Source organism: Staurois parvus, unplaced genomic scaffold (assembly GCF_062004578.1).
Source record: "Staurois parvus isolate SC_StPar_1 unplaced genomic scaffold, SC_StPar_1.0 ptg000893l, whole genome shotgun sequence".
NCBI lineage: Eukaryota > Metazoa > Chordata > Amphibia > Anura > Ranidae > Staurois > Staurois parvus.
The window spans coordinates 900,914-916,259 of NW_028318689.1; the positions used below are offsets into that span (position 1 = coordinate 900,914).

At 44.7% G+C, this 15,346-nt stretch overlaps 1 protein-coding gene across 1 annotated transcript in view; it reads right to left on the reverse strand.

Moving 5' to 3' along the window:
- Window positions 1–6,297: 6,297 nt before the first annotated feature.
- LOC149442384 (uncharacterized) overlaps window positions 6,298–15,346 on the reverse strand; it is a 37,351-nt gene continuing 28,302 nt past the window's right edge. The window contains exon 3 of the mRNA XM_089656166.1: window positions 6,298–7,160. Coding sequence (XP_089512292.1) covers window positions 6,937–7,160 — 224 coding nt within the window. The 3' untranslated portion in view covers window positions 6,298–6,936. The remainder of the gene's footprint in view (window positions 7,161–15,346) is intronic.

Genomic DNA, 15,346 nt, shown 5'->3' on the forward strand with positions numbered 1-15,346 from the left:
TATATGAGTCATTTCGCATTTCTGGGTAGGGGGCGCGCGCCCTACCCGCGCCGCCATTCATGGCTGCAGGTGTCAATCACCGAGTCCCGGCCGGTGATTACCCGCTGGCACCCAGTGATTACCGGCAATCACCAACAGGGAGGAGGGCTGCTTTGTTTGCCAGCAGTACTCCTCCCTCTCAATTTGGGCACACTGCTCTGGATGGCTGAGCAGAGCCATCCAGAGCAGTGTGCTTATAGTGAAGCACACCCTCCCCCCGCCCCCTAGTAAAACACACCCATCACACAGTTAACCCTTTTGATTGCCCTCATGTTAACCCCTTCCTGCCCAGTGCCATTAGTACCATGTCAGTGCTTTTTTTTTTAGCACTGATCACTGTAATGGTGTCACTGGGGATGTCAGTGACATCAAGTCAGTTCCCCCTCAGTGTCAAAATGTCCGCCGCAGTCCCGCTATAAGTTGCTGATCACCGCCATTACTAGTATAAAAAAAATTCCAGTATCTATCCCGCCATTTGTAGATGCTATAACTTTCACGTAAACCAATTAATTTACACGTTTTTGGATTTTTTGTAGCAAAGACACGGAGCAGAATACATTTTGGCTGAAATTTATGATGAAATTTGATTTTGAAAATTTTTTTACTGGGCATGTTTAATAGCAAAAAGTCCAAAATATTGTTTTTTTCTCAGAATTGTCGGCCTTTTTTTTATAGCGCAAAAAATAAAAACCGCACAGGCGATCAAATACCACCAACAGAAAGTGCAATTCGTGGTAAAAAAAGGGCGTAAATTTAATTTGGGTGCAGAATTCTTCTTACTGACACCAATGATGGAGTAATATTCTTCCTACTGACACCAACATTATTCTTCCTACTGACACCATTGATGGGGTGCTATTACTTCCAATAATACTGCCATCGATTGGGTACTATTCCTCCCACTGACATCAATGATCAGGCTGTAGTCTCACTGACATCAGTGATGGGGTACTATTGTTCCCACTGACACCAGTGATGGTGTACTATTCCTCCCACTGATACCAACATCCAGCCCCCCTAAAGTCTAAAGAACAGTAAACTGGCCATTTGTTTAGAAAGTTTGTAGACCCCTGGTCTCTGCTGACACCACAGAATCCTGGAAGACGGCCTGTCCCCTCCAGCACATAGCAGGTGCCTCAGTTGTGCATGTTTCCCTATGAGACTGTGTAGAGGGAGGTGTGTCAATTCCCTGCACTCGGGTCTCAGATCACACTCAGCTCTATGCTGTGCAGTATGTGACATCAGATTCCTGCCCCCTGCCTGCTGGAGCTGAAAAAATAGCGATCGGTGTGTTTAGTATGAATGGTTATGGAACAAACAAGTGAAGCTACCAGGAGGATTCCCCAGGAGGATTCCCTTCATTTCTGTGTATCACCTCACTGGGTATATGGAGGGTTTATAACCACTTTAGGCTACTTTCACACTGCTTTTGCTATGTTTTCGCTTTTTTTACAGCGTTTTTGGTGCATTTTGCACCTGCTAAAAAAAAAAAACACACACCCATGGGTGTGTTTTTGATGCGTGTTCCATTCATTTCAATTCAGAGGTGATTTTTTTTTTTTTTACTGCAGCAAACATGCACCAAAAATGCAGCAAGCAGGGCTTCAAAAACCGCAACTAGACAGTGTGAAGAGTTCCAGAGGATCCACAGAAAAAACGGGTGTGAAACAGGGGCGGACTGACCATTTGGAAACTCGGGCACTGCCTGAGGGCCCGGGGTCAGTAGAGGGCCCCATGAGATGCCCCTGGTACCTTTTTCATAGGTTTTTTTGAGTTTGGGCAAGGACACAGGGGCCCCATGATCCCCTATTGCCCGGGGGCCCCATGAGTTGTCAGTCCGCCCCTGGTGTGAAAGCAGCCTTAAAGAAACCTTACAAGTATTTTTTTTTTTAATAAAATATTTTATTTTTATTTAACCCCCTATTAGCCTCCTAGGTTACCCTACTCAGTCCTAATGACCTCCCTAATACCCCTGTTCCTGAGTCTAGGCCACGGGTGTCAAACTGGCGGCCCTCTGGCCTTTGCCAAACTACAAGTCCCATGAGGCATTGCAAGATTGACAGTTACAAGCTGAAAGGATCTAGATAACCTCCATTTTGTTGATGTTCGCCATTTTTAAGTATTAAGTTAGGTTTTTGCAGATATATTAGAAGTGAAACTGTTTCAGTTTGCCCACGGATGTATAAACAATGATAAGGTGTCCCTGAGTTTTCTGTGTTCAGCCAATTCTCAGAAAGCTAGCAGAAACAGTTTATACCAGGAAATGTATCTGTCATGTTTCATGTACAGTCAGGTCCATAAATATTGGGACATGGACACAATTCTAACATTTTTGGCTCTATACACCACCACAATGGATTTGAAATGAAACAAACAAGATGTGCTTTAACTGCAGACTGTCAGCTTTAATTTGAGGATATTTACATCCAAATCAGGTGAACGGTGTAGGAATTACAACAGTTTGCATATGTGCCTCCCACTTGTTAAGGGACCAAAAGTAATGGGACAATTGGCTTCTCAGCTGTTCCATGGCCAGTTGTGTGTTATTCCCTCATTATCCCAATTACAATGAGCAGATAAAAGGTCCAGAGTTCATTTCAAGTGTGCTATTTGCATTTGGAATCTGTTGCTGTCAACTCTCAAGATGAGATCCAAAGAGCTGTCACTATCAGTGAAGCCATCATTAGTCTGAAAAAACAAAACAAACCCATCAGAGAGATAGCAAAAACATTAGGCGTGGCCAAAACAACTGTTTGGAACATTCTTAAAAAGAAGGAACGCACCGGTGAGCTCAGCAACACCAAAAGACCCGGAAGACCACGGAAAACAACTGTGGTGGATGAGCGAAGAATTCTTTCCCTGGTGAAGAAAACACCCTTCACAACAGTTGGCCAGATCAAGAACACTCTCCAGGAGGTAGGTGTATGTGTGTCAAAGTCACCAATCAAGAGAAGACTTCACCAGAGTGAATACAGAGGGTTCACCACAAGATGGAAACCATTGGTGAGCCTCAAAAACAGGAAGGCCAGATTAGAGTTTGCCAAACGACATGTAAAAAAGCCTTCACAGTTCTGGAACAACATCCTATGGACAGATGAGACCGACATCAACTTGTACCAGAGTGATGGGAAGAGAAGAGTATGGAGAAGGAACTGCTCATGATCCTAAGATACCACCTCATCAGTGATCATGGTGGTGGTAGTGTCATGGCGTGGGCATGTATGGCTGCCAATGGAACTGCTTCTCTTGTATTTATTGATGATGTGACTGCTGACAGAAGCAGCCGGATGAATTCTGAAGTGTTTCGGGAATATTATCGGCTCATATTCAGCCAAATGCTTCACAACTCATTGGACGCTTCACAGTGCAGATGGACAATGACCCAAAGCATACTGCAAAAGACACCAAAGAGGTTTTTAAGGGAAAGAAGTGGAATGTTCTGCAATGGCCAAGTCCATCACCTGACCTGAATCCGATTGAGCATTTCACTTGCTGAAGACAAAACTGAAGGGAAAATGCCCCAAGAACAAGCAGGAACTGAAGACAGTTGCAGTAGAGGCCTGGCAGAGCATCACCAGGGATGAAACCCAGCGTCTGGGGATGTCTATGCGTTCCACACTTCAGGCTGTAATTGACTGCAAAGGATTTGCAACCAAGTATTAAAAAGTGAAAGTTTGATTTATGATTATTATTCTGTCCCATTACTTTTGGTCCCTTAACAAGTGGGAGGCACATATGCAAACTGTTGTAATTCCTACACCGTTCACCTGATTTGGATGTAAATACCCTCAAATTAAAGCTGACAGTCTGCAGTTAAAGCACATCTTGTTCGTTTCATTTCAAATCCAATGTGGTGGTGTATAGAGCCAAAAATGTTAGAATTGTGTCCATGTCCCAATATTTATGGACCTGACTTTAGTTAGCTCATGATGGAAAGTTACAAAGTTGCAGTTTTGAAACTCGCTCCCCCCCTCCCTTTTTAATCCTGTTCTGTACTCTATATAACCCACGTAATGTCTACTAAACCTCGAACATCTCTGAACATAAGCTGCCATTATTCCCTGTTCATAGAGTGTTTCATGAAGGTATAGAACCATCTTCAGAGGCTTTCCACGGCACCCTCTACGAGACGTTTCATCTGGTGTCACAAAGAGCTGACACGCGTTTCATCTCTCGGGTTATTTGATCGCCCCGGCAGTGAAGACGTCACTCCGTCGTCATGTCGGATTCATAGGAAACCAAGGTGGAAAAAACCTTCAATCAAGTCGTCAGACATTTCCTCAGAGATGGTTTGGAGACCATCTCAGTCTTTGATACATGAGGGCCACTTGCAGATGAAGATTTCACACACAGTAATCGTCAGCGGGGGATAAAGTCACCAAAGGGTACCTGAGCAAGGACAACTTTCGGGGGGCTCCCACTTAACTACTGGCTAAGTATAAAAAAAGTAAAGTGTACCCCAACAATTAACTTTTCCTATGTTCCTTTTTTAATCTTTTAACCCCTTCCAGTCCGAACACTTTCCCCCCCTTCCAGTCCGGACACTTTTCTCCCCTTCCAGTCCGGACACTTTCCCCCCTTCCAGTCCGGACACATTCCTCCCCTTCCAGTCCGGACACTTTCCCCCCTTCCAGTCCGGACACTTTCCCCCCCTTCCAGTCCGGACACATTCCTCCCCTTCCAGTCCGGACACTTTCACCCCCCTTCCAGTCCGGACACATTCCTCCCTTTCCAGTCCGGACACTTTCCCCCCCTTCCAGTCCGGACACTTTCCCCCCCTTCCAGTCCGGACACATTCCTCCCCTTCCAGTCCGGACACTTTCCCCCCCTTCCAGTCCGGACACTTTCCCCCCTTCCAGTCTGGACACTTTCCCACCTTCCAGTCTGGACACTTTCCCACCTTCCAGTCCGGACACTTTCCCCCCCTTCCAGTCCGGACACTTTCCCCCCCTTCCAGTCCGGACACTTTCCCCCCCTTCCAGTCCGGACACTTTCCCCCCCTTCCAGTCCGGACACTTTCCCCCCCTTCCAGTCCGGACACTTTCACCCCCTTCCAGTCCGGACACTTTCACCCCCTTCCAGTCCGAACACTTTCACCCCCTTCCAGTCCGGACACTTTCCCCCCCCCTTCCAGTCCGGACACTTTCCCCCCCCCTTCCAGTCCGGACACTTTCCCCCCCCCCTTCCAGTCCGGACACTTTCCCCCCCCCCTTCCAGTCCGGACACTTTCCCCCCCTTCCAGTCCGGACACTTTCCCCCCTTCCAGTCCGGACACTTTCCCCCCCTTCCAGTCCGGACACTTTCCCCCCTTCCAGTCCAGGCCAATTTTCAGCTTTCAGCGCTGTCGCACCTTGAGTGACAATTACGCGGTCATGCAACACTGTACCCATATGAATTTTTCAGCATTTTTTTGAGACAGATAAAACTTTATTTTGGTGGCATTTATTCACCAGTTTTTTTTTGCTATATAAATGAAAAAGTCCAAACATTTTGAAAGAGAAGTGTTTTTTTTTTTTTTTGGATAGCATAAGGAAGGGGTTAACACCCATGTAACACTGGTAGATAGATAGATAGATAGATAGATAGATAGATAGATAGATAGATAGATAGATAGATAGATAGATAGATAGATAGATAGATAGATAATAGATAGATAGATAGATAGATAGATAGATAGATAGATAGATAGATAGATAGATAGATAATAGATAGATAGATAATAGATAGATAGATAGATAGATAGATAGATAGATAGATAATAGATAGATAGATAGATAGATAGATAGATAGATAGATAATAGATAGATAGATAATAGATAGATAGATAGATAATAGATAGATAGATAGATAGATAGATAGATAGATAGATAGATAGATAGATAGATAGATAGATAATAGATAGATAGATAATAGATAGATAGATAGATAGATAGATAGATAGATAGATAATAGATAGATAGATAGATAGATAGATAGATAGATAGATAGATAATAGATAGATAGATAGATAGATAGATAGATAATAGATAGATAGATAGATAATAGATAGATAATAGATAGATAGATAGATAGATAGATAGATAGATAGATAGATAATAGATAGATAGATAGATAGATAGATAGATAGATAGATAGATAGATAGATAATAGATAGATAGATAGATAGATAGATAGATAGATAGATAGATAGATAATAGATAGATAGATAGATAGATAGATAGATAGATAGATAGATAATAGATAGATAGATAGATAGAAAGATAGATAGATAGATAATAGATAGATAGATAGATAATAGATAGATAGATAATAGATAGATAGATAATAGATAGATAATAGATAGATAGATAATAGATAGATAGATAGATAGATAGATAGATAGATAGATAGATAGATAGATAATAGATAGAAAGATAGATAGATAGATAGATAGATAGATAGGATTTGATTGAGGAGATGATTACAACGCTGAATGGATCCTCATTATGATCCTTGGCACCAATCTTGGAATCATTGACTTATATGGTTTCATGGCATCCGGATAGTTTGGCAGCTATAAATTCAATGGAGGAGGTTGGGGTCATCATGCTAACATTTTGCACAGGTCATCATATACCAAAGACTGGCTTCCCTCACATATATTGACAGTCACAAGGTCCAGGTGAATAAGCATAGATAAGGAATAGAGTGCAGCTAGTAATCCTCATCAGGATTATGGCACCAATCTTGGAATCATTGACTTATATAGTTCCATGGTATCCAGATAGATTGGCAGATATAAATCCGATGGGGAAGGTTGAGGTATCATGGCAACTTTTTGCACAGGTCATCACATGCCAAAGACTGGACTTCCCTCCCTTATATTGAGCGTCACAAGGTCCAGATGAGTAGACGTGACTAACGGTGTCTATAGAGCCGCGACAACATTCTCTGCCTCTGGGTCCTCCTGCCTTGGATGTGGAGGACGAGGAAGACTACAATAGTGATGAAGACCGAGGAGAGACGACTGCTGAAGATGATCCAGGCTGAGGTGGGAATATCGACACCACTGCTGTTGTTGGAACAAATACACTGTCTTTCCAACAATGGTGCCCTGTCCGCGGTGACCACATTCTCCAGACCTGAAATGAGAGATGACATTTCTGAAATATACATATAGATCCGCAAGAGTTCTTTCTGTCATATCAGAACCTTCTACTAAGGCCACCAGGAGTGAGCAAGCTTAAAATGGTAACTACCAGCTATGCTGCTGCATAAAGGTGTATACAATGCAGTGATGCACACGTGTTTTATGTGGCCCATAACTCAATGCCTAATGGCGCCACTGACCCTGACCCAACCAGAGGCCGCCCACCGACACTTTTCACCTGAGTTGAAATTCCTTAAAATTTAGCATCAAATTCAGATTTTACTTAGGCCACGATTGCGTGGAAAAAAAATGCATGGCTTGGTTAGAAAACAAGGTAATGATGGAGAGCAAGCAATTAGCAGGGTTACAGGGAGGTTTATGTTACAGGAGGGTTAATGTAAGAGTTAGGGCAGCACGTGGGGGTGGGGTGAGGGTTAGTGTTAGGATTGGGAGGGGGGGGGGGTTAGTGTTATGATTACAGGAGGATTAGTTTTAGGATTGCAGAGAGGGGTTAGTGTTAGGATTACAGGGAGGATTAGTGTTAGGATTGCAGGGAGGGTTAGTGTTAGGATTACAGGGGGGTTAGTGTTAGGATTACGGGGGGGGGGGTTAGTGTTAGGATTACAGGAGGATTAGTGTTAGGATTACAGGGAGGGTTAGTGTTAGGATTACGGGGGGGGGGGGTTAGTGTTAGGATTACAGGAGGATTAGTGTTAGGATTGCAGGGAGGGTTAGTGTTAGGATTGCAGGGAGGGTTAGTGTTAGGATTGCAGGGAGGGTTAGTGTTAGGCATTGGCATCTCTAATATACATTGACATCTCTAGTATCCATGTTAGCACTAGCTAACATTACTACAATATACAGTATATTGTGCATCATGCGGAGAAAACCAACCAATACTACTGATCCCCACATATGCCTCAAGAGACCCCGGGGTCCCCCGCCTATATGTGGGTATCGGTGGTATTGGTAGTTTTTTTCCCCCTCTAGTCATGACGTACATTATACCCTGATGGTAATATGGATACTAGAGATGCCAATGCATATTAGAGATGGCAGCGTATGGTTTGACATTCTATTCTATTAATGTATGCTTTCCGTTATGCAGTGTCTGGATTGAGTTTGTGGTTTCCTGAAGAAGCACAGAAACGAAACATGTTGAAACCATGAATTATGAACAGTTCCGTGTATCCACCATCGGGGATAAGTGAAGCCTCTGCCAGGGTGTTGGGCAGTATGTTTTAAGCGTATTATACCTCTAGTTATCATTGTCACTGATTTTAATGTTGTTTGTATAAAAATGTTTGTAATAAATATTGGCTTTTATGTTTCTGTTGTATTTGATTAATGACACCTTAATAGTCCCATTCTGCTCCTTTTTTTGGTTTTTATTATAAAGGGATGTGGTGCCTGATTTTGGCTATCCCTTGTAAGGTCACAATTGATACAACGAGGGTTACAGCTAGGGTTATAGGAAGGGTTGGAGTTATTGGGAGGGTTGGAGTTGGGTTTATAGGGAGGGTTGGAGTTATAGGGAGGGTTGGAGTTAGGGTTATAGGAAGGGTTGGAGTTGGGGTTATAGGAAGGGTTGGAGTTGGGGTTATAGGAAGGGTTGGAGTTAGGGTAATAGGGAGGGTTGGAGTTGGAGTTATAGGGAGGGTTGGAGTTGGGGTTATAGGGAGGGTTGGAGTTATAGGGAGGGTTGGAGTTGGGGTTATAGGGAGGGTTGGAGTTATAGGGAGGGTTGGAGTTGGAGCTATAGGGAGGGTTGGAGTTATAGGGAGGGTTGGAGTTATAGGGAGGGTTGGAGTTATAGGGAGGGTTGGAGTTGGGGTTATAGGGAGGGTTGGAATATTCTCACACTTATAAATATACTAAAAGTGCTTCAGTTGATACATAAATAATATTATATCAAATAAATATCTGTGACTTATAAAAAATAAATAAGATAATATTATAAATTAATCAAGATCATAATCTGTGGTGATACATATCACATGTGATCAATTAATCAATATTGTGCAAATACATAAGTGGCTGTATATAAATTAATAAAGTGCATAAATAAAGTCTCTTATAAATATGTGCAAGTGTGTTCCTTTTCCTCCCTCCAGGTGCCGTGTTATCTCAATATGCGCTCACCTTAATATTTGCCCAAATATATTTAGGCAAATAGACTTTTAATCCTTCCAGGATTGATGGAATAGTGCTCCTAAGCAAGATGTTCCAGGGATAATATAGATCTATTGGAATCCTCCTGTGCTCTCCTCTTTTTCCATATGCAGCTGCTCATGCATGAGTATAAATAGGCTCTATAAGTATCTCCTATTTCTCCTCCTGGGGACACCTCTTCCTCGTATACTCCTTTCACCAGTATGGGGAATATATATCAAATGAAACAAAGAAGAAAGACCATGGTGCCTTATCCTTGTATGAAAAAGTGATTTATTGCTGCCAGGTGCGATGATACACAGCAGTATATGGCACTCTTGTGATACAGGTCAGCAGTGGATACAAGATCTGCAGTAGATATATGTTATACTCTGCCTTTGCCTCTCTGTCTGCCTCTGCTTCTGTTTCTGCTGGAATCGCCGAACCTCTCCGATGGAACGCCGTGACGTCAGAGCCCCTCCCCTCTCTGACGTCACGGCGTTGCATCGGAGAGGTTCGGCGATTCCAGCAGAAACAGAAGCAGAGGCAGACAGAGAGGTTATAGGGAGGGTTGGAGTTATTGTTATAGGGAGGACTGGAGTTGGGGTTATAGGGAGGGTTGGAGTTGGGGTTATAGGGAGGGTTGGAGTTATTGTTATAGGGAGGACTGGAGTTGGGGTTATAGGAAGGGTTGGAGTTGGGGTTATAGGGAGGGTTGGAGTTATTGTTATAGGGAGGACTGGAGTTGGGGTTATAGGAAGGGTTGGAGTTGGGGTTATAGGGAGGGTTAGAGTTATTGTTATAGGTAGGGTTGGAGTTGGGGTTATAGGAAGGGTTGGAGTTATTGTTATAGGTAGGGTTGGTGTTGGGGTAATAGGGAGGGTTACAGTTAGGGTTATAAGGAGGGTTGGAGTTGGGGTTATAGGGGGGGTTGGAGTTATTGTTATAGGTAGGGTTGGAGTTGGAGTTATAGGAAGGGTTGGAGTTATTGTTATAGGTAGGGTTGGTGTTGGGGTAATAGGGAGGGTTACAGTTAGGGTTATAAGGAGGGTTGGAGTTGGGGTTATAGGGGGGGTTGGAATTATAGGGAGGGTTGGAGTTGGGGTTATAGGGAGGGTTGGAGTTGGAGTTATAGGGAGGGTTGGAGTTATAGGGAGGGTTGGAGTTATGGTTATAGGTAGGGTTGGTGTTGGGGTAATAGGGAGGGTTGGTGTTGGGGTAATAGGGAGGGTTACAGTTAGGGTTATAAGGAGGGTTGGAGTTGGGGTTATAGGGAGGGTTGGAGTCGGGGTTATAGGGAGGGTTGGAGTTGGGGTTATAGGAAGGGTTGGAGTCGGGGTTATAGGAAGGGTTGGAGTTGGAGTTATAGGGAGGGTTGGAGTTGGAGTTATAGGGAGGGTTGGAGTTGGGGTTATAGGAAGGGTTGGAGTTGGGGTTATAGGGAGGGTTGGAGTTGGGGTTATAGGTAGGGTTGGAGTTGGGGTTATAGGGAGGGTTGGAGTCGGGGTTATAGGTAGGGTTGGAGTCGGGGTTATAGGAAGGGTTGGAGTTGGGGTTATAGGTAGGGTTGGAGTTGGGGTTATAGGAAGGGTTGGAGTTGGGGTTATAGGGAGGACTGGAGTTGGGGTTATAGGGAGGGTTGGCGTTATTGTTATAGGTAGGGTTGGTGTTGAGGTTATAGGGAGGGTTGGAGTTGGGGTTATAGGGAGGGTTAGGGTCCCTCCTAGATTGTAAACTCCAAGGAGCAGGGCCCTCTAATCCCTCTTGTATTGAACTGTATTGTTACTGTACTGTCTCCCTCCATAATGTACAGCGCTGAGCGAACTGTGGGTGCTATACAAGTCCTGTATAATAATAATAATAATAGGAAGGGTTAGAGTTATAGGGCAGATTAGAGCATCCTTCCTGTGGGAAGTGCTTTGTCCAGTCACATGTCCAGGAGAAAAATGTAACTCAAACACAGCAAAAAAGCTGCAAAGACACAGCAAAAACTCAGATGTGCTTTTGCAACAGAGCCGTAAAATGAATCAATGGGTTTCTCTTTGTTGCAATGGTTGGGGAAAGCCCTCCTTAGTGTAAAACTTGTATTCTTACTTTAAGCCCTCAAGCACATTACTTTACATTTTTCTTTATTAACCATAATCTGCCATTTAGCTGGCCGCTCCTTTTTTTAATGAATTCTTTCTGTAAAGTTGCTATATCCCTCTGTGAAGTTTTTGCCCTGCTTAGCTTTCTATCATCAGCAAACACTGAGATGGAGCTCTTTATTGCAACATCTGTATTGTTTATTAACAAGTTAAACAGAATTGGTCACAGGACTGAGCCCTGGGGTACCCTGCTCATAATTTTATACCTTTCAGAAAATATGCCAATAATCACCACTTTCTGGACACGCTCCTGCAACCAGCTTTTTTTTTTCAGGTACACACCATGTCATCAGTGTCAAAAGAACGTAATTGTAAATGTATCTCCATGGGGTTCTGTATTAAATGCCTTAGCCACAGGATCCCCAGATGCCTCCTGCCGATATCACCAGGCTCATCCTAGTGCGCAAGACGTAGATTCACATCACCATAGGACTGGTGGACTCTCCCCCACCAGCTTCCTCCTGGCTCTCTTCAGTGAGCTTCCCTCTTACCAAACTTGATCCCTGGTTTTGTGACTAGCCCCCTCCCCCCCCCCCCCCAGCTAAGCTTAGCTGGGACCTCAGTGTCTTCCTCAAAGCTCTCTTATAGATTCTGCACCAGAGGCATCCTCCTGCAGATCTGGACCCAGGAACACTTCACCCTATTGCTTCAAGACTATTTATGGTCTTTCTCTCTCCACCTTCTCTGCACACCTCACCAGGGATTGGCTAGAGCACCATAAACATTCAGGCTGCCTACTCTGTCCTTCCTCCCACAATATTTCTAGAATTCTCTAGCACAGTAGTCTCCAAACTGGCGCCTAGGGGCTGAATGTGGCCCTTTGCTTGATATTATCTATTTCACTGATATGAACAATGGGGCAACATTCCTCCCAATGACACCAACAATGGGGCAAAATTCCTCCCAATGACACCAACAATGGGGTACAATTTCTCCAAATTGACAACAATGATGAGGCACAATTCCTTCGAATGGCACCAATGATTTGGCACAATTCCTCCCAATGACACCAATGATGGGGCACTATTCCTCCCACTGACACCAACGATGGGGCACTATTCCGCCCAATGATACCAATTATGGGGAACTATTCTTCCCACTGATACCAATGATGGGGCACTATTCCTCCCACTGACACCAATGATGGGGTACTATTCCCCCCACTGACACCAATGAAGGGGCACTATTCCTCCCACTGATACCAATGATGGGGCACTATTCCTCCCACTGATACCAATGATGGGACACTATTCCTCCCACTGACACCAATGATGGGGCACTATTCCTCCCACTGATACCAATGATGGGACACTATTCCTTCCACTGACACCAATGGTGGGGCACCATTCCTCCCACTGACACCAATGATGGGGCACTATTCCTCCCACTGATACCAATGATGGGGCACTATTCCTCCCACTGACACCAATGATGGGGCACAATTCTTTCCAAAGACATCACTGATGGGGCACGGTTTCTCCCATTAACACCAAAGACACTCTTTTTTTTTTGAGTTTATAATATTTTTTTCTGAATATTTATGTACATTTCTCTTTGTGATTAAGTTTTCAAGCACTGTTTAGTAGTAGTAAGGTTGTGTTTATTTCAGGTTTTGAGACACATTTTGAGTGTGTGAAGGGTGTAAGCAACTTTAATTGGAGTGTTGTTTTTTTTGTTTTTTATTCATACATATTTTTGGGGGGTTTTTTTGGTTGCTCGTGGGATTAATACACATGTATAGTAAGGTTACAGGGTGGGGTCTTGTGAGTCATACAGGGGGTGTCAGAATGGGAATTGCAAGGGTTGGGTGTGGGGGTGTAGTGTGAATAATACCTAGGGTAGGTTATGACTGTTTCTTCAGGTAGCCTTGATTTTTTGGAACTGAAAAGGAATCTATGACAAATATATGTAGACAGAGACATCCCGAGAACCCTTTCAGAGAAGATCTGTAGGTGTCTGAAGGTCTGATGGCGTGCGTGTCCCCTCTATGGAGCATTATACGGACAGAAGTGGTAGAAAGGGTTAATCCTTCTGGACACAGATTACTGAGCCATCTCTCAGATGTAAGCTGGAAGTGCTGTGTGGACCCTCCTCACCCCCCTGCATGTGCGGCCCCCCGCTGTGCTCAACTGACTCCATTCTCCACAGGAGGTCTGTGCTGTCTACCTATGACCATCTACCGCTGACAGCTCCTAGAGGCCCCCATGGGCCCCGCTCTCACCGGTGTGTCAGCTTCTGTACTGCACTGTGTAAGAGATCTGCTCATGGAAAATAGTCATAGCTGTAGAGTCTTCTCTCCTGAAGTCATCAAAAGACCTTTATATTGAAATACGGGTATAGAATTCACAAGTACATACTAGGTATAGTCACTGTAATGTGTGCCAGCAAACCATCGTACGTCACGCCGTTCCATGGTGTCATTACAGCGGCCACCGGCATATCAATCAGTGCATGGCGGCTGAGGTAGACCTAAGGCAGGGTATGGAATTAAAATTCACCGAGATTTAGTCAGTAATTATTCCAGCCAAGGTCCAATTCACGTGTTTGTGCTATGAGTCAGATCCTTCACATCACAGCCTCCCCTTCTGTGACTCTATGGCTGAAGAACATGTACAAAATTGCATGCATCTCCGACCCACAGAGAAATGTGCTTCACTTTATGAGCGGGGGTACCATTAATTCTTAATGGCACCCCCACACATGGGCACCTACAGCACATTTTCGTATGCACCAAGCCACATCGTGCTGCAGCACCATGCAGCTTAATGTGGTGCATTTAAAAAAATTGGGGCTTCTATCCCGGCGATTCTCATGGGTAGGGCAGCCCATTAAAATGAATAGACCCTTATATCACAATCCTGTTCTTACATCGGCATCCTCAGTCCCCCCCTTTCACCTCAAAATCCCTCCTTCACATTATTGTCCTCACCCCCCCCTTACATTACTATCCTGAGCTCCCCTCACAGTAGTGTCCTCAACTTCCCCCATTACAGTCCTAAGTGACCCCATTAATGTCCTCAGCCCCCATTACTATCCTCAGTGACCCCATTAATGTCCTCAGCCGCCATTACTATCCTCAGTGACCCCATTAATGTCCTCAGCCGCCATTACTATCCTCAGTGACCCCATTAATGTCCTCAGCCCCCATTACTATCCTCAGTGACCCCATTAATGTCCTCAGCCGCCATTACTATCCTCAGTGACTCTGTTAATGTCCTCAGCCCCCATTACTATCCTCAGTGACCCTGTTAATGTCCTCAGCCCCCATTACTATCCTCAGTGACCCCATTAATGTCCTCAGCCCCCATTACTATCCTCAGTGACCCCATTAATGTCCTCAGCCTTTCATTACTGTCCTGAGCCCCCCATTACTTGCCTAATCCCAGCCATTACTGTCCTGAGCCCCCCCATTGCTGTCCTCAGTGGCCCTATTAATGTCCTCAACCCTCATTACTGTCCTGAGTCCCTCCATTACTGTCCTAATCTCAGCTATTACTGACCTGAGCCCCCTTTTACTGTCCTTAGTGACCCCATTAATTTCCTCAGGCTCTCATTACTGTCCTAAGCCCCACCATTGCTGCCCTGACCCCCCCAATACTGTCCTGAGCCCCCCATTACTGTTCTCAGTCCCCTCCATTATTGTCCTGAGCCCAGGGGTGGACTGACCATTTGGAAACTCGGGCACTGCCAGAGGGCCCGGGGTCAGTAGGGGGCTCCATAAGATGCCCCTGGTACCTTTTTCATAGGCTTTTTTGAGTTCGGCCAAGGACACAGGGACCCCATGATCCCCTATTGCCTGGGGGCCCCATGAGTTGTCAGTCCGCCCCTGCCTGAGCCCCCCCATTACTGTCCTCAGTGACCCCATTAATGTCCTCAGACC